This window comes from Aythya marila, assembly GCF_965140915.1.
Source record: "Aythya marila genome assembly, chromosome: 29".
NCBI classification, from domain to species: domain Eukaryota; kingdom Metazoa; phylum Chordata; class Aves; order Anseriformes; family Anatidae; genus Aythya; species Aythya marila.
The window spans coordinates 1,718,048-1,743,354 of record NC_139070.1 but is presented as its reverse complement, the minus strand read 5'-3'; the positions used below and the strand labels follow the sequence as shown (position 1 = coordinate 1,743,354).

Here is a 25,307-nt window from a genome sequence, read left to right as displayed (position 1 = left end):
AGAAAACAGTGCCCGAAGTGGGAAAGATTCAAGCAGCCAACGGGCCATTTGTCCTCATCCTGTTGGGGTTTGGAGGAAAAGGGGCTTTGGTTGTCTTCTGCCTCCCCGAGCAGTCGGGGTCCTGAGCGCTCGCCTGCTCCAGGCAGCAAACGGTGGGGAAAATCGTCTCCCTCCCCTGCCTGGTGCTCAGATCCGTGCCGAAACTGCTCAGCGCGAGGCACGATGAATAATTGCACCAAAAAAAAAACACAGGAGGGTGACTCACAAGCTTCCACGAACCCCGAAAAACAAGCGCGGGAGCGTCGGGGCTGCTTTGGGGTCGCAGTGCCCGGCGAGGAGGCAAAGGATGGGGCGAAAATCCCCGTGGGGCCCAGGCTGGGGGCTGCGGGGTGGGACAGGGGCAGGGAGGAGGCTTTGGGATCGTGCCTCCCGGAGCCAAACCCGGAGCGTTTGGGGCTGCCAAGCGGAGGCAGATACGGGGCTATTTTGGGATTGGCTTTTCCCTCTGTCCGGGCCTTGGCACGGGGCACCGTGGCGTCAAAGCGCGACGTTAGCGCTGCCCCTTGGCTTTGCCAAATCCACCCGTGCCGCCCCTCTGCATCCCGGAGTTTCACCAAAGGGGTCGGGCTCGGGCTCCCCCCTCCACCTTCCTTCCCCCTGCCCCGTGTCCCGGTTACGCGTTATTTTTTTTAAAAAGCAATCGAATAAAACCAGCTGAAAATGCCAAATGGAAGCTTAACGCAGCAATCGGAGCCGTGTGGAAATGGCCCGAGCTGATCACCCCCCGCTCCACTGCTTACGGCTTTATCAAGAGGAAAAAAAAAGATCCCAGGGGATCGCAGAGGGACGGCGCTGTGCCCCCCCAGTGCCTCCGTGCCCCCCCGGTTCCCTACCTTCCCTCGGTCCCCCGGCTCCATCCCTGGGGGTTCCCAAGACCAGATGGGACCAACGCGACGTCCCCGACCCCGTGCGATGGATCGGAGACCTGCCGAGGTCCCTCGTCCCCAAACTGGGCTCCGGTGCTTGGGGGGGGGGGGAATCCTGGGGGGCCACAGCCTGGGCACGGATGGGTTTGGGTCTCACTCCTTTCTCTCTCCCTCCCCGCAGGTTTCTGACGGCTCAGCCCCGCCGGACCCGGCTGTGCAGGAGGGTGCCATGAACTGAGAGCGCAGCGCCCCGCGGCTCGTCGCTCTTTGATTTTTTTTTTTTTTCCCGTTCATTTTTCGTCGTCTCCACCACCCCCCCCCCCCAACGCTTTTTCATGAAAGCCTTTTAAAAAGGGGGCTCCTCTTCGCCTCCCCTGAGCCGAGTCGCCCCGCTGCGGTGAGGATTTCCCGAGAAGATGGGGAGAAAAAAGATCCAGATCCAGCGGATCACGGACGAGCGCAACCGGCAGGTGGGTGCCCCCCTCCCCAAAACCCTTTTTTCACATATTTCCAGGGTCCCGTTTCTAGAATCCTCATTTCCACCCCCTTGGGGCCAACCTGTGCTTTTCCCTCCTAACCCAGAAGGTACAGAGACGGGCGAAGCTCAGCACCTGGGGCTGGATTCAGGCCGCTTGTGACAGTTGCCCAAAAACGGGGCGAATAGCCCCATTTTCTTGGGCCAGCCACAGCCGCGTCCTGGAGCCGCTCGTGCCATTTCCATCTAAGTGCTTTTCCAGAAAAGCGTCTTCTCCACTTAGCTGCTGCTTTTCTATTTTTTTTTTTGTTCTTGCAGAAAATATATTTCGTTTGACATTTTCCGTGAGGTTTTTCCAACAAAAAACAGCCGCAACAAGTCTCCATTTTTCTGAACGCAAACAACCCAAACAATTTTTATTTTTATTTTTATTTTTTTTCGCTTGAAAACTTCTAACTGCCCGGGGATCTTTGTTTTTTTTTTTTCTTGTGCCAGACTTGTGCTGGGCTGAAGCCAAGCCGCTGCCACGCGTGCGTGTGTGTGCATGCGTGAAAAACACAGGCGTGTATCTCAGAGTTAAAAAAAAAACACAAGTTTTTCCCTCGTTTTGTCTCTTTGCTGAGCCTGATGGGTGGAGTGGCAGCACTTTGCTACAGCAGGTTTGCCCTGGGATGGATCCATCGATGTTTTTCCCGTAGCTCTGAGACTTCCAGCTGCAGGTGCCGCAGCATGCCCCGCTCTGCTTTTTTCCTGCTGCTTTTTTTTTTCAGGAAAACCCCAAAATCGTGGGCACGCTGCGTGTTCCTGGCGCGTAAAAGGTGGCAAGCGGCAAAATCCGCGGAGCCGTTTTATGGCTCCGCAGCTAAAGAAGAGAAAACCGCGGGTTGGCTTCCTCACGGCTTTATTTGGTGGTGCTGGGGGGACAGGACGGGCGTGAAATGGTTTCGGGAAGGTCCCAAATGCTCACGGCACCGCTCGTTTCCACGCCACGCAGGGCCACGAGGGGCAGCTGCAGGGATGCGCCAGCGCTGCCCGGCCTTGGGTCACCACCTCCCCGTGGGAGGCTGAAACGAAGGACAAACGTTTGGTCACCCTGGGGCTTGGTGGCACAGCCCGGCGCTGCTCTAGAAGCCGTCGGGAAGGGGACGAGGCGGCTCTGTGCCAGCAGCCGAGGCGGTGGCAGGCGTTTGTGGGGCGGCACAGAGCTGGTGTTGACCCAGTGGGGAAGCAGCTTCGTGGGCTCAGGTCACCGGGCTCATGAACATCCCCGTTTTGCCTCATTTTGTTTGTTCCCCTCCTTCTCCTGCTGCTGCTGCAGGTGAGGGATGTCCGTGCCGGCACCTTGTGTGCAGCTGCTCGGTGAAACCGGCTTAAAACCAGGGTGAGGGCAGGCACGGGGAAGGGCTCGCTCTCCGTGCTGCGCTCCGGGGTTTGGGGAGCCCGAGGCTGTTGGATTACGCAGGGGTTTTGTGCTGCTGCCCTGCAGCCAGCTCAGATGGAGGTCCTGTGCTCACAGCCTGCATCGCCCGGCTGGATCCTGCAGCTGGCAAGGAGAGGGCTGCAGAGGGGCAATATTGTGGCAGCACCCACGTCCCCACCGGGGCTGCTGCTCCCTAGAGTCCACGAGCCCGTGCGGAGGAGACCGGGATTACAGCAGAAGCCAAAGCCCGGGGAGGAAAGCGAGTAAGAGTCACTAATGTCATTAGGGGAATTACTGGAGAGGATTTGCCACGACAGATCAGACCATCAGCCCTTCAGGGCCAGGCTGCTGACTCTGGCAGCGGCCAATATGGTTTGCATCAGGGGAAAGGCAAAAAGCCGCTGGTGGCGCGGGGCTGTGCGGGGCAGTAATTCCTTCCTGACCCCTTCGGTGATCGGCTTACGCCCCGAAGCATGAGATTTGATTACCCTCTTAGCCTTAGAAGGTTAATTCTTGGAGATGAGGCTCGCACCCGTGTGCGCCCCGGCCCCTGGGCTCAGCTCGGCCAGGTTTGGGGTTTCTCTCCCCTGTCCCCGGTGGATGTGCGGGGCGGTGGTGTCGGGGACAGTGGCACAATGGGGCTGGTTAAAGGGCAAATTTATGCTTCCCTCTGCAGGGCACCGAGACACGGGGGTGCTCCTGAGCCCTGTGCCCAACTTGTAGGGGAAACATCCCCTCATCTGCAGAGCCACGGGGGTTTATTCAGTGCTTTGTGTCCTGCTGGTGGCTGCTCATTTTATGGGTTCATTCTGACCCCCAGAGCAGGAGGGGGGGTCCCCACGGGTGTTCGGAGCCCCTTGGCCCTCGAGCATCTCTCCGCGCAGACGCCGGCCATGTGAGCGCACGCTCGGAGCCGCTGGAGCACCGGGGCGAGCGGGCGCACGTGGCGGGGAGCAGCGGGCAAGGCGATTAGAGCTGAATCTCGTTAATGCTTAATCATCCCCGGGAGATGGCCGGGGGGGGGGGAGGCAGGCAGCTCCCAGTCCCCGGGCTGTGCCGTGGCCGGCTCGGAGAGACGCGCTCCATCCATCCGCGCCAGGGTGGACAGGGAAGCTTGGGCAGCCTCGGGCTCAGCTCTTTTACTCCTCCAACCAGAGGCTGGTGGAAGCAAAATCCTCATCCATGCTCGTCCCGCCGTGCTTGGAGCTGAATCTGTTGGGCTCTGAGGCCGTAATGGGGTCGAGCCCTCCTGTGCCGTGGGTGGCGATGCCCCGGCTGCTGCCTCGCCCCCAAGGGCAGTGCTCAAAGCGTTGTGGGAGCCTCCCTGTCTCTTTGTTCCTTTTTATTCCTGTTTTTTCTTCTTGATCTGGGAGCTTTGGCCGAGCATCGTGCCTTCCTCCAGCAGTAGGAGAACGCTGGAGGGTTCGGGGTTTTTTTTTCAACATTTGCTTGAGGGCACCCGGAGGATCTGCGTGTCAACCGGCCCCAACCCTGCCAGCGGGGTCCTGCTGGGACTGGGTTCAGGCTGTGAATTGCTTGGGTTTGGAGCTTGTGCCCAGCTCCCTGCAGCTGTGGCCACCTCATTCCCGGCCCCCCGCCTTCTCCTGACCCCTGCACGAGGTGCTGGGGGGGGCTGTCGAGGTGTTAGGGGGTACCTTGTTGGAAGCCGGGGCGGGATAGGTGCAGGAGATGCCCCAGCAATGTCACCAGCGGGGCAGGGAGGTGGCAGCAGGAGCCAAATCGCAGAGTGGGACAAGCAGAGGGGCCAACCCAAGGCCAAAGGCTTTGTTCCCAGCACCCCTTTTCTGTGCTGGGGGGGACTTGGCTCCCGGCTCCACTGCTCCCAGGGTCTGGTGCTGTCCAAGTGGCCACGGCGAGCGAGGAATTGCTCTGTGCTGCATGAATGTTGGGCTGGGAAAGAGAAAAAAAAAACAAAAAAAAACCAACAACCCTCAGCCCCCGGACAGATGGTAGCTCTGCTGGGGATTTTGCTGAAATTTCTTTTCTCTTGATTTGGCAATATGCGATTTCCAATGCTGATAATCATCTCTGTGCTTGTGAAGTGTCTGCCTCGCGCCGAGCCCAAAAATAGGCAGCGGCACGAATCCGCTGGGCCGCGTGAGCCCGCGGAAGAGGGAGGTGAGAGGGGAGAGCTTGGGGTCGTGGTCCCCGTGGGGGACCGAGGCCAGGAGACGTCCCTCTGCCCTTCCCTTTGGTTTCTCCCCCGGTGCTCATCCCGAATCCTCTCCTCTTGCTTCCAGGTGACCTTCACCAAGCGCAAGTTCGGCTTGATGAAGAAAGCCTACGAGCTGAGCGTCCTGTGCGACTGCGAGATCGCCTTGATCATCTTCAACCACTCCAACAAGCTGTTCCAGTACGCCAGCACCGACATGGACAAGGTGCTGCTCAAGTACACCGAGTACAACGAGCCCCACGAGAGCCGGACCAACGCGGACATCATCGAGGTGAGGCCGGGGCCGGGGCCGGGAGGGGGACGCGCAGATGCCCGGTGCCGGGCTGATTTTGCCTCTTTTTTGCTTGAGCGTGCAAAAATCCTCGCTTCTGGGTGGCGGAGTTGGAAGCCACCTGGAGCTGCGTGCTGTTTTAGGGCTGCAAAAGCGAGGTGTGCTTTTGGGGATTTGCTTTGTGGGATCTGCCCATGACGCAGGCGAACCTGGGGTGGTTTTGGAGGCACCTCCTGGAGCTGCGGCGCTGGGCACGTGGCTGCAGCCGGCGCTGTTCCCCTGAAGCTGCTCCAGGTGCTCACAGTGGGGTTGCAGGACACCAGGACCTGCCTCACCGACTAATTCGGGCTGGGAGGGACCTTTGGGTGCCTCTGCGCCCACACCCACTCAGGGGTGTTCACCGGGCGCCCCGCAGAGCGGCGATGGCACGAGGGCACCGCACGCTCCTCCCTGCGCGTGTGGGCAGCTCCCGTTTACGCCTGGGCAAATTCAGACAAACGCAAGGGGCCGGACGGGTAATTATGGGCATTATGGGCATTACAGGCGGGCAGGAATTAACACCCGCCGAGCCGTCAGGCGCTCAGGCAGCAGCAGATCAGAGCGGTGCCGCGGGGGGCGCGGGCGCTCCCCGGCACGGAGCCGCTCGGACCTCGCGCGGCGAGGCCCCGAAGCGCTGCAGGGATCGTCCTCCCCCGCCGCTCGGACCTGTCACTGCTGCCTTTGAATCCCTCCGGTGCAATTCAGCAGCCTCAGGCTTTGATTTCGTGAAGGGGAAAAAAAAAAAAAAAAAAGCCCACAGCCTAGCTCACGAATCGGATTTTTTATTGTTTTTTTTTTTTTTTCTCGTACCTCCCCGAAACGTCTCATTTCTGAGCTGTCCTCTGCGCCAGCAGCAGCACCTGCCCGCCCCATGGACCTTTGGAGACCTCCCTGCCTGCGCATGCTTGTCTTAAATTGTTCAAAATGCCTTTTCTGGACCCTTTTTGAGGCGCAGCAGCCCCGTCCCCGGGCAGGGAAGCGCCCTGAGCACCACGCGGTGGTTTTACAGCCGCGGTTCCTCGCCCAGCCTCTCCAGGATGCTCATACTGGAGCTCGCGGCGTCGAACAGATTTGTCTTGGCCTAAAAATACCGTAAACATTTTGGGCAGCATTCTCTGTTCCCTTATGGTCCAAGATGCAAACACTCCCAAGCCGACAAGTTACACGCAGTCCTTGGCACCCAAAGAAATTCTGTGTTTGCACCACATGAAACGATGAATCTGCATCCAAAGCTGGAGAGAGGAGCGTCGGGAGGGGAAGGATCCGGGTGGATGGCGGGGAGGAGAGCCCGAGCTCGGCACGCAGAGCTGCTGTCACCCGCTCCCGAGCATGGGGAGATCCTGCTCGGGCAGGATTGAAGCTGCTCAAGCATCCGTCCTCGTCCCTTGGAGCAGGGCTGGGGCCGCTCCAGGGTTTTCCTGCTCCAAAGCTGACTGCAGGGGGCTGAGCAGCAGAGATTTGGCGGGGTGGAGGTGGCTGGGACACCCGTGTCCTTGTCCCCCCAGGAGGGCTGCAGCCCCCAGCAGCATCTCGGATGTTTGAGGGTGGCCGTGGGGCCGTTGGCAGCCCGGGGAGAAACCCCTCGAGTTGGTTTTCCCGGTGCAAGGGGAGCGAGCGCGGGCTCATGGCGAAAGGGATTTGGGCTTTTCTTTCACACCCATGGTTTGAACGAGGATTTCACCTTTCTCCCCTTGAAAGAGAAAGGAGAGCGAGCAGCTGAGCACCCTCGTAACAAAAAACCACTGGATGGGAAGGTCCTGAAATTAAAAAGCCCGGTGAGGGGCGGCGCTCCCTTAGGGCTGCGTTTACCCAGCGCATCAGGAGAGGTTTCAGCCCCTCCGCTCTGTGCCCGGCCAAGTCCTGGCTGCGGCAAGCTTTTAAGTCCGAGAAAATCTCCCTGCCTGCACGAAGGGGGGGCTCCTTAATCGGCCGGGGGACAGCTGAGGCCCCCGGGCAGGCACGCTGGGTGCCACGTGCGCGCCCGGCCGGGGATCACGCCGGCTTTGCTCTCGCTGTCGCTCCTCGTTTCCCGCAGCCCCGCTGACGTGCCAGCTCCCGATGGATGGGGCAGAGCTGCGGGGACCCGGGGTGCTCCTGCTCTTAAAGTCAGGCTGCAAATTCCCTGCTTTCCCTGAGCGTCCCAGGGGAGCTGTATCTTCCTTAATTTCCCTTCCCAGGGCTGTGCTCATGTGGGTTCAGAGCCTGGACACCCCCGAAGTTGGGGGTGGTTTGGATCCCGGTCGCCCTCCTTTAGGGGAAGGATCCTGCATCCTGGTCCAGCATCATTTCCTCTCCATGCTCTGGGTTTCCTGCTGCTCTCTCACCCTCCTGAGGTTTAAACCCACTCCTGGATGAGGCAGGAAAGCCAGGAAAGGGCTTTTTTTTTTTTGGGGGGGGGTGACCTTCTCGCCCTGGTTTCATCCTTGGAAAAATTCCTGATGCGAAGGTGCTCGTCTTCAATGGGCTTGGAATGAGAAGTGGGCATTTTCCACTGGCTGCAGCCCGGTGAAATAAAGGTTTCCTTTCTCTTCACACCTTCTGCTTTTCCCCCTAGCAGCGGACCGAACCCGGTGGGGCTCGCAGGTTAATTACAGCAGGACTAATTGCATGAAGTGGCCGGGGAGAGGGAAGAGGCCGTGGCATGGCTCCGGCGAGGTGACGGCAGCCGTAATTCTGCACTCGCTGCTCCGCTTGGGCAATAAATCCTGGGAGTTTGGGGCAGATTCGGTGCATCTGGGCACTGCCTAAAGCCTCCTGCCCCAATTCTGGGCTTCGGGGCTTAGAAAGGAGGAGAGGGGGGGTCCCACTTGGCTGCGACCTGCTGCAGGGAGGTAGGAGCTGACCCCAATGGGGGCTTTGACCGCGGTTGGAGGGGATCTCCAGTGGGGCTGAGGGGTTTCTGTGCTGTTTTGTGAAAAAAGAGAGAATTGGGGAGCCGTGAGGGGGGCACAGCCCTTATTAGACACCGGAGAGTCTCCCCAGCACGGCTCCTGCCGCACGCATCGGGAGGAAACCCGGCTTCATCGCTTCCACGGCTCACGGAACGGCGTTTTCCACTTTGCCTCTGGAAGGGAGAGAGGGAGAGAGGGAGGAAAAACTCCTTGCAGGGCAAGGAGAGAGGCTCAACTTTCCGTCTCCCAGCCGCGGCAGCGAAACAAAAGGTTTTGGAAAAGAAACACGCAAAAAAAAAAAAAAAAAAAAAAAAAAAAAAACGCTTTCCAAAAAAAAAAATAATGGTGAAGCCGTCCCTTCCCCGCTGCGGGAGCGCGGGGCTGTTTCTGGCCCGTTCTAAAAACAAACAAGGGCACGCACAAAAATAGCAAAATAATTGGGAAAAATCCTCGGGAACCTTCAAAAAAAAACCAAAAAACCGCCCAGCCTCGGGAACCTCCCCTTCGGTGCTGCCCTCGGGGTCAAGCCCCAGCTCCGTGGGTGACGCCGATGAAATTCGCTCCCAGCCGTGCCAGGAAGGGGCATTCCCAGCACGTCTGCCCCTGCCTGCCCTTCCCTGGGGAAAGTCTTTGGGGAAAGGGCAACAAACGGCATGATTTTGTAGGATTTTGGGGTACAACAATTCCAAAAGGGGCTTCGGATGGCGCCGCGGCGCTTGGGCGAGGACGCGGCCAAGTCCTGGAGGTGAAAAGGCCGGGCACGAGGGAGGCACAAAGAAATTGGGCTGCTTTTTTTGGGATATCGTGTCCAAATCCGCTCGTTTTCCTTCCTTTTGGGGTTGAATTCCCCATGCCATCGGGCGAGCAGAAGGTCGGGGAAGTGCCTCGGGTGGGTGATGGAGAAAGCGTCGAGGCACGGCTGCAACGCGGGGGGTTTGGCTGGAGATTTGTGAAGTTTTCAGGGGCTGCAGCGAAAAAAAAAAAAGCTATTTTGGGGCAAACCACGCCACCCGTACGGCCCCCAGGTAGATGGAGAGCCGCTCCAGGATGTTTTGGCCCCAAAACAGAGCTGTTTATTGCTGTTTCGGAAGACAAGAGGAGAATTGTCAAGGCCTTTTTTTTTTTTTTTCTTTTTTTTTCCCCTGCTGGATTTGGCATGAAAAGGGACCAAGACTTCCAGGAAATTCTGTAGCTTTGACTTTCAAAAAAAAAAAAAAAAATTGGCACGCGGCGGTTCCATAATAACGCCTAATTGCCTTTGGTATTTTGAAAATAAAATGATTAAATGTGCCTGCGTAACGCAATCTGCAGATCGGCTCCTGAGCACGACGGAGGGCTTTTTGGTCCAAAGCCTGCCCGGGGTCTTTGTGCCCACCCCATGTGCAATGGACGGACCCCAAAGCTGCTGCACGGGGCTGGGTGATGAGCCCGGGCCTGCTTTTTGCCTTTTTTTTTTAGGTTTTGGTTTTGGTTTCCTACGTGGAATAACGTTTTTTGTGTTTCTAGCAGGAGAGCGCGCCCCGGATTTAGGGTTTATTTCCCCTCCTTGGCTCTGCGGTGACCCTGGGTGACAAAAACGCCTCCGAGCTGGTGCAGGGCCGAACTCAGCACCAGCACAGTCAGGAAAAATAGGAAAAAAAAACAAAAAAACATGAAATCCGGGAAGTTTCTCTCCATCCATCCACCAAAACCCCTTTAGGACCCACCCGGCGCTGACCCTTTTTAATGCCACCGCGCGCCCCAAAGCGGGGGGCGTTTTGGGGGGTCACCACCCGTCCCCGAGGGCTGCCCGTTGTCCCCAGCAGTGCCAGACCTCAAAGTGTCCCGGTTGTGTTTTCAGACGTTAAGAAAGAAAGGTTTTAACGGCTGTGACAGCCCGGAGCCCGACGGAGATGACTCGATAGACCAGAGCCCCTTGATGGAGGATAAATACCGTAAAGGCAGCGAGGATCTGGATATCCTGTTCAAGCGATACGGTGTAAGTACCTGCCCCGTGGCCGGAAAACCTTCATTATTTGTTCTTTTTGTTTTGTTTTTCTTCTGTTCGATTTCCTCCCCCTCCCCGACCTCGTCCCCGACACCCCCGTGTCGTTCCCCCCCCCCGACCCCACCCCGCACGTCACAGGCGCTGAACAAGAAGCACAGGGAGTGCGAGAGCCCGGAAGGGGACGAAGTGTTTGCGTTGACCCCGCAGACGGAGGAGAAATATAAAAAGATTGATGAGGAGTTTGATAAAATGATGCAGAGTTACCGGCTCGCAGTGAGTAGCTGGTGGCCTGCAGCCCCCCCCCCCCCCCCCACCTTTTCCCCGGCTGCCTCCGGGTGACGGGGGTCTTGCATGGCTTTGCTTCGGAGCCGTGCTGTGCCGTGGGAGCCGATGCACCAGGGCCCCGAATGCACCCGAAAGGGCAGGAAATTGGGTAGAAAAAGGGGAAAAGTGGCTCCTAGGGGTGGCGGCACCGGGGACCCTTGGGGTCCCTCCGGTTTGCCAGCTGGAGGAGTTGGAGCAGCCCCAGGGTGGGCAGCTGGGGGTGCCTCCGCTCCCTGGCCCCCAAATACCAGGTTTTTTTTCCCCCTAAAAGGGGTTTTCCCTGGCTCCTGCCCCCCGAGATCCCCAGGAGCCGGCAGGGAGCAGACGGGGTCAGCCCGGTTTGGGCGATTCCGCCTTAATTCCCCCCAAATCCATCAAGCCCTCGGGGCAGCTGGCGGCCGTGGCAGGAATCCAGGCAGGTTTTAGCCCCGTGATCCCAGGCCCGTCAGCGGGGTGGCATCGGGACAGCGCTGGAAGGGATTTGTGTCAGGAGGAGGAGGAGGAGGAGGTGGGGGGGGGACGAAGAGCGTGTCAAATTAGTCGTTAGGGCAAGGCAGCGAGGGCTTGGAGCAGGGGGGATTAGCCCCGAGTCGCTGCCGCGAGCACGAGGGAGGCGAGTTTTCAGGGCTGGCTGCAGCGTTAGAAAATTTCACGCCCCCTCCCCAGGAAAAAAAAAAAAAAAAAGAAAAAGATGAAAGAAACACAAAAACCCCATATCTGCCCTTCTGCGCTTCTCGCAAGCCCACGCGAGTGAAAATCGGGGCTTTTCTCGAGATCTGGGGCTTGTGAAATCCGCCTCCCTTGCTTTTGCTGACTCAGCTGCCAAAGCGCGAGGCGTTTTCGCCCCGGTGCCGCTCGCCCGGCGGCGACGACGAGGAGGATGAGGTCCCAAGCCCTTGCCGGGGTTTGCGTGGGGTGGGGGGCACGGCCCCGGCCCCCCAACTCCCCGCAGACCCCAGGGGGAGCTCCCCGTGCCCGCCGCGGTTCGGCGGGTGGCATTCGGGCGCCGGGGATTGAGGCCAGGGCATCGGGCTCCCCGACTAAACCCAGGGCCGGAGCGGTGCCGGCGCTGGAAGCCGCCGCTTCTCCTTTTTAACCGGCTGCGGTGTTTTTGTTTTTTTTTTTGGTGTGTTTGTGTGTGTGTGACCAGAACTAACCGGGGGCGCTAACAGCAGCCTTGCTCGCTCAAGAAGCCTCTGCGTTTCGCAGCCTGTTTGCCAAGGCTTTGGGTGAAAGCAGAACCGGTCGAGGCCAGGCTCACGTCTGCATCTTCTCCCCCCCAGATTTCGGTCAGAGACGCGCGCCGTGCGCCCCCGGGTCCCACTCGTGCCCCCCACCCCGGGGTGCTGGCACCGGGGGGACCTGGCACCGGGTGCAGAGGTGCCGGGGGCCGGAGGCGGGTTAAGACCAGGCTCTGCTCTCCGGCCCCAGCCCTCCTGGCTTTGCCACGGCATCGCCGAGGCCGCGCCGCGTTCGCTCGTCCTCCCCCTTCCCGGGGACACGCGGAGATTTCTTACACAACGCCGCCGCTTCGTTGTTCACACGCCCAACAAAACCTGCTCCCCCTGCCTCTCTCCCCTCCCTCCCTCCCCCCCCTTTGTTTTTTTTTTTTTTTTCCTTTTTCTCATCTGCTCTGAGCACGGGGAGGGCACGGCATCAGGGCCAGGAGGGGATGAGCCCGGTGCCCCGGAGCCTCCCGGCGCCGTGGGGCAGCGCGGGCTGGCAGCAGCCGCAGGATCTCTGAAGGGCAGGATGCCCTTGAGCGGGTGGGAGGGTTTCCAGCAGCCAGCTGGGCGAGCACCTTCCCTTCTCCCCTCCTCTCCTCTCCCCCTAAAGGAATTCGAGGCGACGGGGGATGCTCTGCTCCCCTTGCCCTTCGGGGCTGGCCCCGCGGCGATGCCCAGCGGCACCGGGGCGCTGTGCCGTGCCAGCCCCCGGCAAATTAAAGTGGGACTTTAGCAAAGCCTCTGCTAAAGCCTCTAAGCAGGTGCCTGCTCCTGTTAATGAAGAGCAAATCAGTGACATAAGAGAGGCTGATGGGATAAGCACGGCGAGCCTGGCTCCCGCGGGGACGCTGGTAGGTGAAACTGGGCCTCGACCCGCGGCCGAGGATAGGGCTTGAGCCACGCTCCTGCTGCCCCAGCTCGCCTCCTCCTCCTGCCCTGCAGCTCCTGGTGGTGGCAGGTGGCAGGTGTCCCCCCGGTGTCACCAGGAGGGGATGAGGTGACACCAGCCTGCACCGGGGGCTCGGCACCAAGCGGAGCCTGCCCGAGCTGCGGGGTGTCCGTGGGGCAGCGGTGCTGGGTTAGGGGGCTCGTCCCAAACCACAGGATGGGGAACGGCCTCGTGAGGTCCCCCTGGCCTCTGCCGTGGGACAAAAGGAGGTGCCAGCACCCCTTGGGGCACCCCAGGGCGCTGCTCCCCCCTGTGATGCTTTGAGTCACGTCCTGCTGGGGCTGCTCTGGAAACACGTGGCCGGACACCAGGGGTACATAAATAATTTTGGCCTCAAAGAGAGGCGAAGTGGCTGCTGGCGAAGCTCAGCTGTGTCCGAGCGAACACCCAGCTGCTTTTCCTGAGGGGTCCAGGCTCCTGTGCCGGGGTCCTCAAGTCACCGGGACTTAGGGCAGCAGCGAGGGGGCTCGGGGTGACCGAAGTGGCCCCCACTTCAGCCGTGGGACGTCGCCTGCCCGACGGCCCCCCTTTACCTCCCGCTCTCTCTTCAGTCCGCAGTGCCCGCGCCGAACTTCGCCATGCCGGTGACGGTTCCCGTGACCAACCAGAGCACGCTGCAGTTCAGCAACCCGGGGAGCTCGCTGGTCACCCAGTCCCTCGTCACCTCGTCGCTCACCGACCCCCGGCTCCTCTCGCCGCAGCAGCCGGCGCTGCAGAGGAACACCGTGTCCCCGGGGCTGCCGCAGCGGCCGGCCAGCGCAGGTGAGCGGCACCCCCACGATAAGGGACACCCTAAAATCCCCCTCCTGGGGGTCCCAGTGACAGTGTCCCCTCCCCTCGCCCGGGTGTGCTTCTCCAGAGCAGGATGTTTCAGAGCCAGGTGGAGCCGAGTCACCCACTGCCAGTGCTGGCTTGGAGGTGGCAACCGGTGTCCCCTGTGCTGGCGGTGCTGGGGGACACCGGGGGACACCGGGGGACACGGGACCGCTGCGTAAAAAGGGTTTTTCTGGCTGCAGCTGGTCCCTGAGCTGTCACCAGTTGTAGGAGCGGCCGCTTCCAGCAGGGACTGGTGGCCGAGGGGAGGTTGGGGAGAGGCTCGTGTCACCCACGTCCCCTGCAGCAGGGGGGTGGGACACGGGGCTGGGGACGTGTGACCTCAGCCCGGCTCTCCCGCGATGCGGTCAGAAATAATAATAGCGTGCAGAAAGCCCCCGCCTGCTATTTTGGATGTCGCAGATGATCCGAGCCAGGCGCACGGGCTGCAAGCGGCAGAGGCGAGGACTTGGGAAGGGGGCCAGGGGGTGCCCCCAGCAACCTCTGGAGGGGCCAGAGGGTGGGATTTCAGCTGGACACGACAGGAGCCGTGGTTCGGAGGTGCCTCGTTCGCTTTCTGCTCCTTCTGCGCAGCCTCGGGGATGGCTGAAAGCTCTTGGAGCTGAGGAGCAGCTCCCAGATTTGGGGAAAGGCTCTTTATGCTCCAGAGCTGGTCCCAAAAGGCAGCAGCTCCCCCCAGGACGGGGCAGAGCCCGAGCCCTGTGCCAAGGCTACCTGCAGGCATCGCCCCTGCCCTGCTGCCGGCCTCTGCAGGAAAAAAAAAAAAAAAAAAAGAGGCTTCACCGCGAGGCAGAGCCCGCTCGACGCTCGCAGTTTCCATCCAGCTCACGAAGCGTTGGTTTCGGGGGGGGATAATTTGGTGGTTGGGAGCTCAGAGGTGTTCCAAGTCCAACCATCTGCGTTTCATTCACTCGCTGCCTGGGACACGGAAGAAATCCTGTTTATAGGAGCCAGGCCTTCGCATGTTAGAAGAGCTATTTCTTTTCTCTCTCTCTCTTTTTTTTTTTTCTTTTTTTTTTTTTAAGCAATGCGCTCGAGAGGGGCGCAGAGCGCTGCGTGATTGTTTCCAAAGCGAAGGCAGCGCTGGCTCCGTGTCCCTGCGCTCACTGCTGCCGCCTGCACGGGGACAGCATGGGCACGGGGCAATGGCCAGGGAGGGTTTTGGGGGCTGGGATGGGGTCAGCATCGCCCCCACAGCAGGCTGAGCCTGCTCTCGACCCCTGGGATTTGCTGTGCCGGTGAGGGTTGGGGGCGCACGGGGTCCTGCCTCTCCAAGCTGGGTTTTGGAGCTGCCGGGCACGGTTTGTGCCCCCATCCCCTAAGGCAGTGCCATGCTTGCCATGCCTCTGGGGTCACCGTGCCCTTCACCACACCATAATTTATTTTGGGGACCACCCCAGCCCACGGTCCCACTTCCACGCAAAGGGCGAAGGCCCTTCCCGGCACGGCGGCCCCCCAGCACTTCTGCTTTCGAGGGCTCACTGCAACCCTCAGCCCCCGCTCTGGCAGCAGGTTCCCGGCTCCTCTTTCCCCATCTGGGGCGAGGAGTGAGGTGGGTCTGGTTTTTGGGGAAAAAAAAGGGCCCTGATCTGCTTTTCCCAGCACTTTCCAAGCGCTCGCCGTGGTGCAGCGGGGCCGTGGGGCCGTTTTCCGTGCGGGGCGAGCGTTGCAGGGCAGGTTGTGTTTCACAAGTGAGGGGTTTCACAAGCTGGGGGCTCCCTTCCCCGCAGCACGGGCCCCGTGTCCCTCAGGAGGGCTTGGAACAAAATAGCCGCAGTGTTTTCCGAGCCGTGCGCTTCGGACCGGGCCCCCCGTGCCGCCTGGCTGCTGCCCAAAGGAAACGGATCTGCCTGGATATTGTTTCCAAACCCGATCACCAGGAATGCTGCTCGCTTTCGCCCGGGACTTTTCTCCCCGGGAATGCGACGCCGCTGATTTCCATCTGCCTTCCTCCCTCGCCTTCCCCCCTCCTCCTCCTCCCTGCTCCCCATGTTCCCGAGCTGCCTCTGACCCCCCCTTTTCTGATGGCTTTTCAGGGGCGATGCTCGGCGGAGACCTGAACACCACGAACGGAGCCTGCCCGAGCCCTGTGGGTAAGTGCGGGGCAGCTCCCCGGGCTCTGTTTGCAGCCCCGTGCCTCAGTTTCCCCATAAATCCTACAGGGACTGGGGGTTCCCTTCCCATTCAGAGCATTTCGGGGAGGATGGAGAAGCGTCGGGGAGGATTTGGTGGCTCTTGGTCCCACCAGTGGGAGGGTTTTGCCCACGATGCCCCAAGCTGACACATTTCCTCGAGGCGTTTCGGCACAGATCCAGGGGTTTTGGGGTCTTTGTGGGTCTCCTTGGTTTTGGGATTGCTGCAAAGCACGGGGCCGGTGTTGGGCAACAACATTGCGGGGATTTGGGCAGCTCTGCATTTAGCTCCCCGAGCCAAAACCCGCTCCTCCCCTGACCCCGGGTGAGTCACTTAACACCTGATTCCTCCTCGCGCCTGGGTCCTGTAAAGGAACTTTACTGCGAGGAAAAAACCTCATTAAGGCCCCTTTCCACTGCGAGAGCCCCGGCGCTAACGAGGCTCAGCCCTTGTGGCTTAGCTCCCCGGCTATAAAACGAGCTAATAATGTCTCCTGCCTCTGCTGGAAGAGCACCGAGGGCTTCGGGGCCACCACCGGGACTGGCGCTTGCGTGGGCGCAGCCAGCACCCGGCGACGGCTCCTGCAGCCCCCCGGGGATGGGTGCTGCCCCCCCAGGATGGGTGCTGCCCCCCGGGGAGGGAGCAGGGAAGGTGACCCCACACCCAGCACCCCAACCATCCCATTTTGCCGTGGCTTTTCCACCCACCACCACGCCCGGGGTTCGCCCTTTCCCCAGTTAAAACCCAACTGGGACCAGGATCCCGCTGCTCCGGCGGCGCTCCCGGCCCTACAACCGCCCTGGGCCGGGGATGAGGGGGTTGGGGGGGGGGGCCTCTGCGGCCCCCCGAGGCTGCCCGCCGCCCCCACGTCAGCTGTCGCGAGCAGCCGCGGCGGCGCAGAGCTTGGCAGGGCCGGTGAATGTCAGCATTGACGTCAGCGCAGCATTCCCCGCGTGCCGACGGGCGCGAGGAGCGGGCTCGGTGGCCCCGGGGGCTCCCCGAGCCGGCCGACGGAGCCCGGGTGGGTTTTGGGGGTACCCGGGGTATCTCCTCCCCCCGCTTTCCTCCTCCTTCTCTTCGTCCTCCTCCTCCTCCTCCTCTTTTTCGGCTCTGCACCACCGTCACCTGCTGCCTCTGAGTCATCGGCCGCCGTGCCTCTGGCCCCGAGCCCGCAGCCACGCGGGCGGCATCCCCGGATCCAGCGCCCCCGGTGCCGCGGGGAAGGGGGGCGAGCACCCTGCCCACCCCCGGCCTCGCCGCAACGGGGACTGTGGGGGGGGGGGCAGCAGCAAGGGGCCTCGCTGCAATCCTGACTTTTTTTTTTTTTTGACTTGCTCTTTCCCTTTTTTGCTTTTTTTTTTTTTACTTCTTTTTCTTTGCCGTTTCTGAATGTTTGACTTTTCTTTCTTTTCCCTTTCTGCGTTTCCCCCCCCACCCCCACGATGGCCGTGCCAATAGGGCAGGGGGCTCTCTCCCGGGCAGTCCACCCCGAGCACTACACACAGGGGGGTGGCAGCGTCCCTCCGAGCTGCAGTTGCCATGGGAGCCGCGCACGCAGCGGTGGCAGCGCCACCTTAGCAAGAAAAATTTCACTTTTTAACACTTTTTTTTTGGGGAGGGGGGGCTCTGCCTCCACCTCCGAGCTTTGGCACGGCTCCGGGCCACTGCCACCGGCGCCGAGGATGCGCCGCGGGCGGTGAAGGTCACCCAGGAAATGTCACGAGCATCGGAGCCGGGGGCTTTGCACGCTGCTGGTGAGCAGCTCCCGGTGCACGGGGGCGATGCTCAGGACCCCGTGTGATGCTTTAGGGCCGGGGGGTGGTCGGCCCCCTCCCTCGGGGACGGTGCCGCAAGCGTTGCCAGCGTGCCGGGGCAGCGCCGCTGCCACCAGCCGCCTGCTGAAATGCAGATGTAGCAATGCCATGGTGGATGTGATTAATAATGCAATCAGCGACCTATTTTTCCCGGTCTAACGTGCAATGAATATGAGGGCTGAATCCTGGTGATTGCTAAACGCCTTTCTATCTTTGGGGCCTATTCATAAAAAAAAAAAAAAAAAAAACCCTCATCAGAACAGTAATCTGATCCAATTTATTCCTTTCCTGATGTTCATCAAATCTTTTCCTTTTTAAATTTTTTTCTTCCTTTCCTTTCTTCTTTTTTTTTTTTTTTTTTTTTTTCTCTCTCTCCTCTTCGCACATAAAAATCCTTAAGTGGAGCAGCGGGAGGAGGAGGAGGAGGAGGAGGAGGAGGGATGCTCAGATCTTCAAAGGGGCAGCAGGATCAGTGAACCGGCTCCTCTGCTCCGCCACAGCCCCTTTTGGCTACTCCGGTCCCAAAAAAGGGGCCTGAAAAGTGAATGTAAGAGTAATTCCTCCCCCTCCCCAGGGCCCTGGTGCCCTGCTGGAGCAGCGTGAGGAGTCATCACCCCGAGAGTTACCGCTGGTTATTGCGGCGATGCCCTGCAGGCCAGGAGCTGCCCGGCTACGGGGGGCTCCGTGCACACCAGGGGGGGACCTTGGGGCACGGCCACAGCCCTTCTCACCTCCTCCTCGTGCCCGTTTTCCCCGCAGGCAACGGCTACGTGAGCGCCCGCGCCTCGCCGGGCCTCCTCCCCGTCTCCAACGGCAGCACCTTGGGCAAAATCATCCCGGCCAAGTCCCCGCCGCCGCCGCCACCCTCGCACGGCGCCCAGCTGGCCGCCAACAGCCGCAAGCCCGACCTGCGCGTGATCACCTCGCAGAGTGGCAAGGGGCTCATGCACCATTTGGTGAGCTGGTTGGGGGGGCTTTTTGGGGACGGGTGAGGGGCTCACGGCCCCGTGCCGGGCACCGGGGAGGGAGGGAGCTTTGCCGCGGGGGCGCGCGGCGGGCACGGGCAGCGGGGTTAACGGTGCCTCTCGGTTTTCTCCCCGTTCCTGCGCGGGCAGACGGAGGACCACTTGGCTCTGGTGAGTTGGCTGCTGAGTGCGCATCGTGGCGGGGCGGGACGTGGGCTGCTCGTCCCCGTTGTCCCCGCATCCTGCCCCGGCTCTCCGCCGGGAAAGCCACCGGCACGGGCACCGCTGCCCCAATCCCGAGAACAAGCCCTTTTTTAGGGAAAGCAGAAGGAAGATCTCAATCGCAGGCTAGGATGTGAGCGCAAACCCTGCTGGCCTCCCCCAGGGGCTCAGCCAGGTCCCCGTGTGCCACCCCCAACCTTCACCGGGGTCACCACAGCTTGTGGCATGGGGAGACCTGGCCCGATGCCCCCCCCGGAGCAACGGGGGGCGAGGCAGCCTCTTCCCGTGGGGAGGATGTTATTTAAAGCCCGAGCGAATCCTCCAAGCCCACTTTGTGCACAGGGGCCGCTCTCCCTGTTATTTTTGTGGCAGTTTTCCCTTTTTTTTTTTTTTATTTTTTTTTCCTGCCAGCAAAGTGAACGCCACCTTGCTGGTGGCCGTGATTCACTCGGCTCCGTTGCTATTCTGGTGCCGGGCAGATGGGCGGCAGGGCAGCGCAGCGAGGAGAGGGCGAGAGCCGCTGCGGGACGCAGCTCCCACGGCCAGGGAAAAGCTCTCCAAAAGCCTCTGCAGCCTGCGAGGAGACGCTCCTGGCCAGGGCGAGGGCCGAGCAGGGCTTTGATGAATCCCACCGGATGAATTCTCCTGCTCCCTGTGCCCTCCAGACCTCCTGCCTTCCCCTCCCTGGCAGCGCCGTGCCTCAGTTTCCCCAGAAAACACGTCCTAAACCTCCTGCCCCTGCACGGGATCTGCCCCGCTGTCCCCATCGGGGTGCTGCGGGTGACCTCTGGCTCCTCGGGGGGGCTTTTTGGGGTGCATTGGAGGGGTGCCCCCCGTGTCCCTGCAGGATCTGCTCCCCACGAGCATGGCGGTCGCACCTTTGGGGCATGCCTGCATGGTTTGGGGGAAGCTTTGGGGGGCTTGCAGCGCTTTGCAACCCGCCTGGCACCTGGGGTGGAGAGCTTGCACCCACTTGGCACATCTCCCCTGCATGCATCGGGATCAAAGCTTGGGGAGGGGGCTCCCCGCAGCACAGCCGGGGCTGGCACCCCCGGGCGAAGGGGCTGGGGGCTGGGGGTCGCATCCTGCTCGCTCTTGCCATGCACAGGACGGGGCTGAGCCCACCACCACCACCACGGCGTTTCCCTGCAGCATCCCTGCCCCAGGGGTCAGCGGGCGCCGGTGAGGGCGCGTGCCAGCGGGATGCACGCCAGGACAAACCTTCCCCGCCGGCTCCGGGGGCTTTAGCAATTAGCACCCTGCTAATCGCCTTCCCTGCCTGGCTGCAGCACCCAGCACCCTGCCAGGGCAGGGTTCAACCCAGGAAGGCCCTGGGAGGCTGTAGATCATTTCCCAGCCCCAAAACGCCACGGAACCCCCCTGGGACCCCACGCCGGTGCCCGCTGCGCCGCGGAGGACGCGGTGGCCTCGTGCCGGGCGCGGTGGGAGCCGGGCACTGCCTCCCTGTGCAGGGTGACGTGTGTCGGGGTGCTGCAGCTTAGAGGCAAGCCTCTTGAGTCGGGTTTAAATCAGATCAAGCAGAGGCAGCGCAGATTATCTGCCTTGTAAACAGGGCTGAAGCCGACCCGCCGAGCCGCCCACGTCGCTGCCTCTCAAACCCTGGGGGGAGGCCGGCGCGCGCCCCTCCGAGGGCAGGATTTTTCCGCAGCGCACCCGCTGACGCCCAATTCTCCCAAACCCCACAAGGGCACCAGCCCCACGAGGGCACCGGCCCCACGAGCTGTCGAGCATGGGGTTTTTTGGGTGCGAGGAGGCCGGATCGCCTTCCAAACCCGGTGCTGCAGCTCGCCTTGGAGGCTGGGGAGGAGGAGGAGGAGGAGGAGGCGTCAGCCCCGCACAGCGTTAGCCAGCGCTGATTTTGTTCCGCGCCTTTCTCCCAGCACAGCAGTCACATGCATCCTCTGGAAAATAGTGCCTGTTCCTTTTCTTCATTTTTTCTTTTTTTTTTTTCACATCAGAAGGGAGCTGGGAGGATGGGTGCCTTATGGAGGCCGTTGAGGCTGCGCCCTCCCAGCCCTGAGCAGAGAAGTGCCCCGATGCCCACCCAAACACCCCCAAACCTCCCAAGTCTCCTAAAAGCCTCTAACCGGTGGGCTTCGTGCTGCAAGGAGGAACACCCAGAGCGTTTGCTTAGCCCCAGGACCTGCCTGAGGGGGGATTTCTTTTGGGGGGGGACAGCAGGGCGCAGCGCAACCCCTTGTAACATCCTCTCCGTTCGCTTCCCCAGCAGAACACGCAGCGGTTAGGTGTCTCCCAGGCGACCCACTCTTTAACCACGCCGGTGGTTTCGGTGGCCACCCCGAGCCTGCTGACGCAGGGGCTGCCTTTCTCGGCCATGCCCACCGCCTACAACACAGGTAAGGAGCTCTCAGCCCTGGGGGGGGCACGCTGCGACCGTGCCATTCCGAGGGGAAAACGCACCCGGGGCTCCCCAGGCAGCTCCGTGACCAGGCGTGGAGAGGTCCAGGAGCTTCACGGGATTAAAAACGAGATGAAGCTCATTACATAAATATAGTGGGACCTGGCTGTTATAGCCAGAAGCGCTGGAAGGGCACGGTTGTGGTGCTGCAGCCCACTGCAGGGCGCTGGCAGCGCGGGGAGGTGCTGTTAAGCGGCTGCTAATTGCAGCTACGCCCAGCTCAAGGCGAGCCGGGGGCGATGTTGTAACAGGGGCTTAAGGAAAATGAGCGTCGGGGACCCAAAAGTTGGGGAAGAATGCAAACCGTCCTGCTCCTGGGCAGAAACGGGGCTGGCGGGGCGCGAGCCCAAGCGGAGGGCTTGTCAAACCTCCCGGAGGTTTCAGGGCTTTCCTGCCTGACTCCTTCTGGCGTTTGCGCCGAGAAAAGTTTGCAAAAAATGTCGAAAGCTGCTGGGCTGGAAGAACCCGGGTTAGGCGTGCTGGGAACTCCCTGCCGTAATTAGTAGGTGTTGCCCAGGAGATGTTTGTGCGTGGCGGGGAGGCTCCTCTCCTCCCGTGGAAGTCGTCCTCGGCCACCGGCGAGCCTGCCTATTGCCAAAATCCCCAAAATAGGTTTTAATTGGGCCCTGTGCTGCTGCCTGCCCACGTGGCTTGGGGCTGAAGGTCAGCTTTTGGGGTTTATTTTCCTCCTGAGATGATCCATGGGGGGAGAAGCGATGCCCACCCAGGCGCCTGGGGTGTCCGTGGCCGGGGTGTTCGGTGGAGGTGCAGCGGGGGCTTGGATCATCACGGGGTCCTCACCAAAACCCCAACCCCATGCCCTGGCTGTTGGCCCTCGTTTCTCCCAACCTGCCAACTCGCTGGGAAGTCTTTTTGGGGCCGTGGAGCTGACCTGGAGCTTCCCGGGGCCCTTCCCGGTGCCAAACCCAGCAGCTCGGTGCTGCTGGAGGGACTGGGGGGTACCAGGAGCTCCCCAACCTGACGGGCTGGTGCTGGGGTGAGAAGAAAAACCCCATGTGGGGCAGGAACGTGGTGTGGGGAGGGTGTGCAGGGTGTGCCTCCTGCCAGCCCGCCGGCCCTGGCAGCGGTTCAGCGCCTTCGCAGCCACCTCTCCGTGCGCCTGAAACCACAGGCGCCCGAAATGACAGAGGGGAGAGGGAGGAGCGGGGTTGGGGTCGGGGTCGGGCTCGCTCGGCGGCCGAGCACCCGCGGGGTGGCCGTATCAGATGCAGACGTGGCTCCGAGGACGGAGCCAGTCGTGGCTTTGGACGGCTCCTGGATAAAGCAGCTCCCTCCCCGGCCCTGCAGCAGCGGGAGAGTCGCCACCGCTCCCCGCAGCCCCATTTTCTGCCCTGCAGCCCGGTGGCCTCCCTTCGTCCCAGTGGTCCTCCTGCATCCCGATGTCCTCCCTGCATCTTAGTAGCCTCCCTGCATCCCAAGTTTCTTCCCTGAATCCCAGTGGCCTCCCTGCATCCCAAGTTTCTTCCCTGAATCTCAATGGCCTCCCTTCATCCCAGCAGCCCCCCTGCATCCCAGTTTTCTTCCCTGCACCCCAGCAGCCCCCCTGCATCCCAGTTTTCTTCCCTGAATCCTGATGGCCTCCCTGCACCCCATTTTTCTTCCCTGCATCCCAATTTTCTTCCCTGCACCCCAGCGGCCTCCCTGCATCCCAATTTTCTTCCTTGCATCTTGGTGGCCTCCCTTCATCCCGGTGGCCTCCCTTCATCCCAGCACCCTCCCTCCCATCCCAGCACCCTCCCTGCATCCCAGTTTTCCTCCCTGCATCCCAGTTTCCCTCCCTCCCACCCCAGCAGCCTCCCTCCACCCACGCGGAGGCCCGGCCTCAGCTCAGCTCGTGCCTCCCAGCGGCGGCCGGGCAGCGCCATCTGCTGATGCGCAGCGAGGGGCTGGGGGCGCGCAGAGCCCAGGGGTGCCCCCCCCCCTCACCCACCCCATTTTTGGCTCCTGCTGCCCCTGCCCGGTGCTGCCTGGGCTGGGGGAGGTGCAGGGGGGGTCCCCTCGAACCCACCAGCCCCCCGTGCCGGTGAAGGTGCCGATTCCTTCGCTGCGCTTTTGGGGAGCTGCAGCCGGCGGTGGGGGCTGCGTGGGGGGCTCCTGGGGAGGGGGCTCCTGCCTTGGAGCTGGGAGGGAGGTGCCCCGTGGCCAGCGCTGCTGCGGGACTCGGTGCCAGCCGTGCTGCTGCTCACGTTGGCGTTGCTGCTCCTTCCCTTGCAGATTATCAGCTGACGAGCGCTGAGTTGTCCTCGCTGCCCGCGTTCAGCTCACCCGGGGGCTTGTCCCTCGGCAACATCTCTGCCTGGCAGCAGCAGCAGCAGCAGCAGCAGCAGCAGCAGCAACAACAGCAGCAGCAGCAGCAGCAACAGCAGCAGCAGCAGCAGCAACAACAGCAGCAACAGCAGCAGCAGCAGCAGCAGCAGCAGCAGCAGCACCTCGTTCCCGTCTCACTAGGGAACTTAATGTAAGTGACACAGGTACCGTGGGCGGCTCAGTTCGTGCTGCAAAAGGGGAAAAAAAAAAAACACAGAGGGAAAGGGGAGCCTGTCCCCGCTGTCCTGGCAGTGAGCAGGAGTCTCCAGGCGAGGTCGGAGCCTCGGGGGGGATTTCGGAGAGCTGTGGCTGGAGATTTGGGGGTCCTGGCGCATCGCTCCCTGATGGGGGGAGCTGAGGTCCAGAAGGGGACAGAGTCCCTGGGGTGAGCGGTGAATGGGTGATCGTGGCAGGATGAGGTGACTGCAAAGAGCGGTCCTGCTAGTGCAGGGGGAGTAACTCCTAGTGCAGGCGGTGAATTGCTCGAATTAAAAAGTCCTGCACGGTTCCCTCGTGGAGCAGCTGTGCAGAAATGGATCTGCTCGCAGCCAGGAGCAAAGCAGCCACGTGCCCAGAGCTTTTTCAGGGTGTTTCAGTCAAAACCAAGGTCTAAGCAGCTCGCCCTCGGTCGCACAAAGGCTTTGAGGCAGGGATTGAAGAGAGAGGGGCTCAGCCACGGCCCCAAAGCCCTCTCAGGAGGAAGAAGCTGGCACTTGGCTCTCCCCCGGGGGTGCCCAGGTCCCACATGGGCACGGCAGCACCTCTCTCTGTGTGTCCGGGGGCTGGAGGTGGGATCGGGGCTGGAACACGGGGTGCTGGTGGAGAAGGGCTTGGGCAGGGTCTAATCCTGGCTCGGCAGCATCACAGCCCCTTGCTCCGTGGTGGTAGGAGCTGGTAGGAGGGAAGGAGCTCAGCGGATTGGAGGGCGAAGGGCCACCGATGAGATGAGTAACGAGAGCCTTCCCATTATCTCCTCACCCCTTTCTCCACCTCCTCCTTCCCCCTTCCTCCTCCTCCTCCACCTCCTCCTCCTCCTCCTCCTCCTCCTCGCACGCTCCCCACCCTCGGACGCCCAGACAAGGGAGCCACTTGTCCCACACCACCACTTTGACTGTCAACACCAACCCCAACATCAGCATCAAGTCGGAGCCCGTCTCGCCCAACCGGGAACGAAACACTGCCACCCCGCTCAGCACCTTCCCCCACCAGCCCCGGCACGAGCCCACCGGCCGCTCGCCCGTCGACAGCCTCAGCAGCAACACCAGCTCCTACGAGGGCAGCAGCGAGCGGGACGATCCCGCCCGCGCCGATTTCGGCACCTCCCTGGGGCTCCTGCGCCCCGGCAGCGAGCCCGAAGGGGAGAGCCCCTCGGTGAAGCGCATGCGGTTGGATACCTGGGTCACATAACGGGGGTCCCCCGCCGTCCCCTTTTTTTTTTCTTTTTTTTTCTTTTTTTTTTTTGGGGGGGGGTAGGGGAGGCTCCGCCGGCTCGCAGCGGGGAAAGGGGAGGGCGTGTGTGTGGGGTGGGGAGGGTTACCGGGGAGGGCGAAACGGGTTAGGGGTTGGGGTGGGGTTGGGGAGATTTATCATAAACTGCCTGAGAAATAGCTTTAGGATTTTGTAGGCATTCATTCTAGCACAGCGGGCGGCGCGCGCGGCGAGGCCGGCGAGGATGGGGATGGACGGGGGGAGGGTGGCAAAAATCAGATGGCTGCGTCCGTGCTGGAAGGAGCGGTCCCTGGTGGGGCTCATCCCTGCGGGGACAGCGGGGACGAGGGGTCCCGGGGTTGGGACATCCCCGGAGCAGAGCGTCTGCGGGGGGCGAGGGGCGATGGGGCGCGTGCTGGCAGGCGCTGAGCATCCCCGGAA

At 61.5% G+C, this 25,307-nt stretch overlaps 1 protein-coding gene across 12 annotated transcripts in view; it reads left to right on the top strand.

Moving 5' to 3' along the window:
* Positions 1–24,925, top strand: part of MEF2D (myocyte enhancer factor 2D) — a 61,573-nt gene extending 36,648 nt beyond the window's left edge. For 7 of the 12 annotated variants that reach the window (XM_082781114.1, XM_082781111.1, XM_082781116.1 and 4 more), the window contains 10 exons: positions 1,108–1,396; positions 5,083–5,286; positions 10,057–10,194; positions 13,254–13,464; positions 15,573–15,629; positions 18,243–18,439; positions 18,599–18,619; positions 20,919–21,048; positions 23,346–23,589; positions 24,515–24,925. In XM_082781114.1, coding sequence (XP_082637240.1) covers positions 1,343–1,396; positions 5,083–5,286; positions 10,057–10,194; positions 13,254–13,464; positions 15,573–15,629; positions 18,243–18,439; positions 18,599–18,619; positions 20,919–21,048; positions 23,346–23,589; positions 24,515–24,845 — 1,587 coding nt within the window. In that variant the 5' untranslated portion in view covers positions 1,108–1,342 and the 3' untranslated portion in view covers positions 24,846–24,925. Of the gene's footprint in view, positions 1–1,107; positions 1,397–5,082; positions 5,287–10,056; positions 10,195–10,341; positions 10,477–13,253; positions 13,465–15,572; positions 15,630–18,242; positions 18,440–18,598; positions 18,620–20,918; positions 21,049–23,345; positions 23,590–24,514 lie in introns of all 12 variants that reach the window. The other 5 variants (XM_082781118.1, XM_082781117.1, XM_082781110.1 and 2 more) reach the window with 5 other exon arrangements.
* The last annotated feature ends 382 nt before the right edge of the window (positions 24,926–25,307 follow it).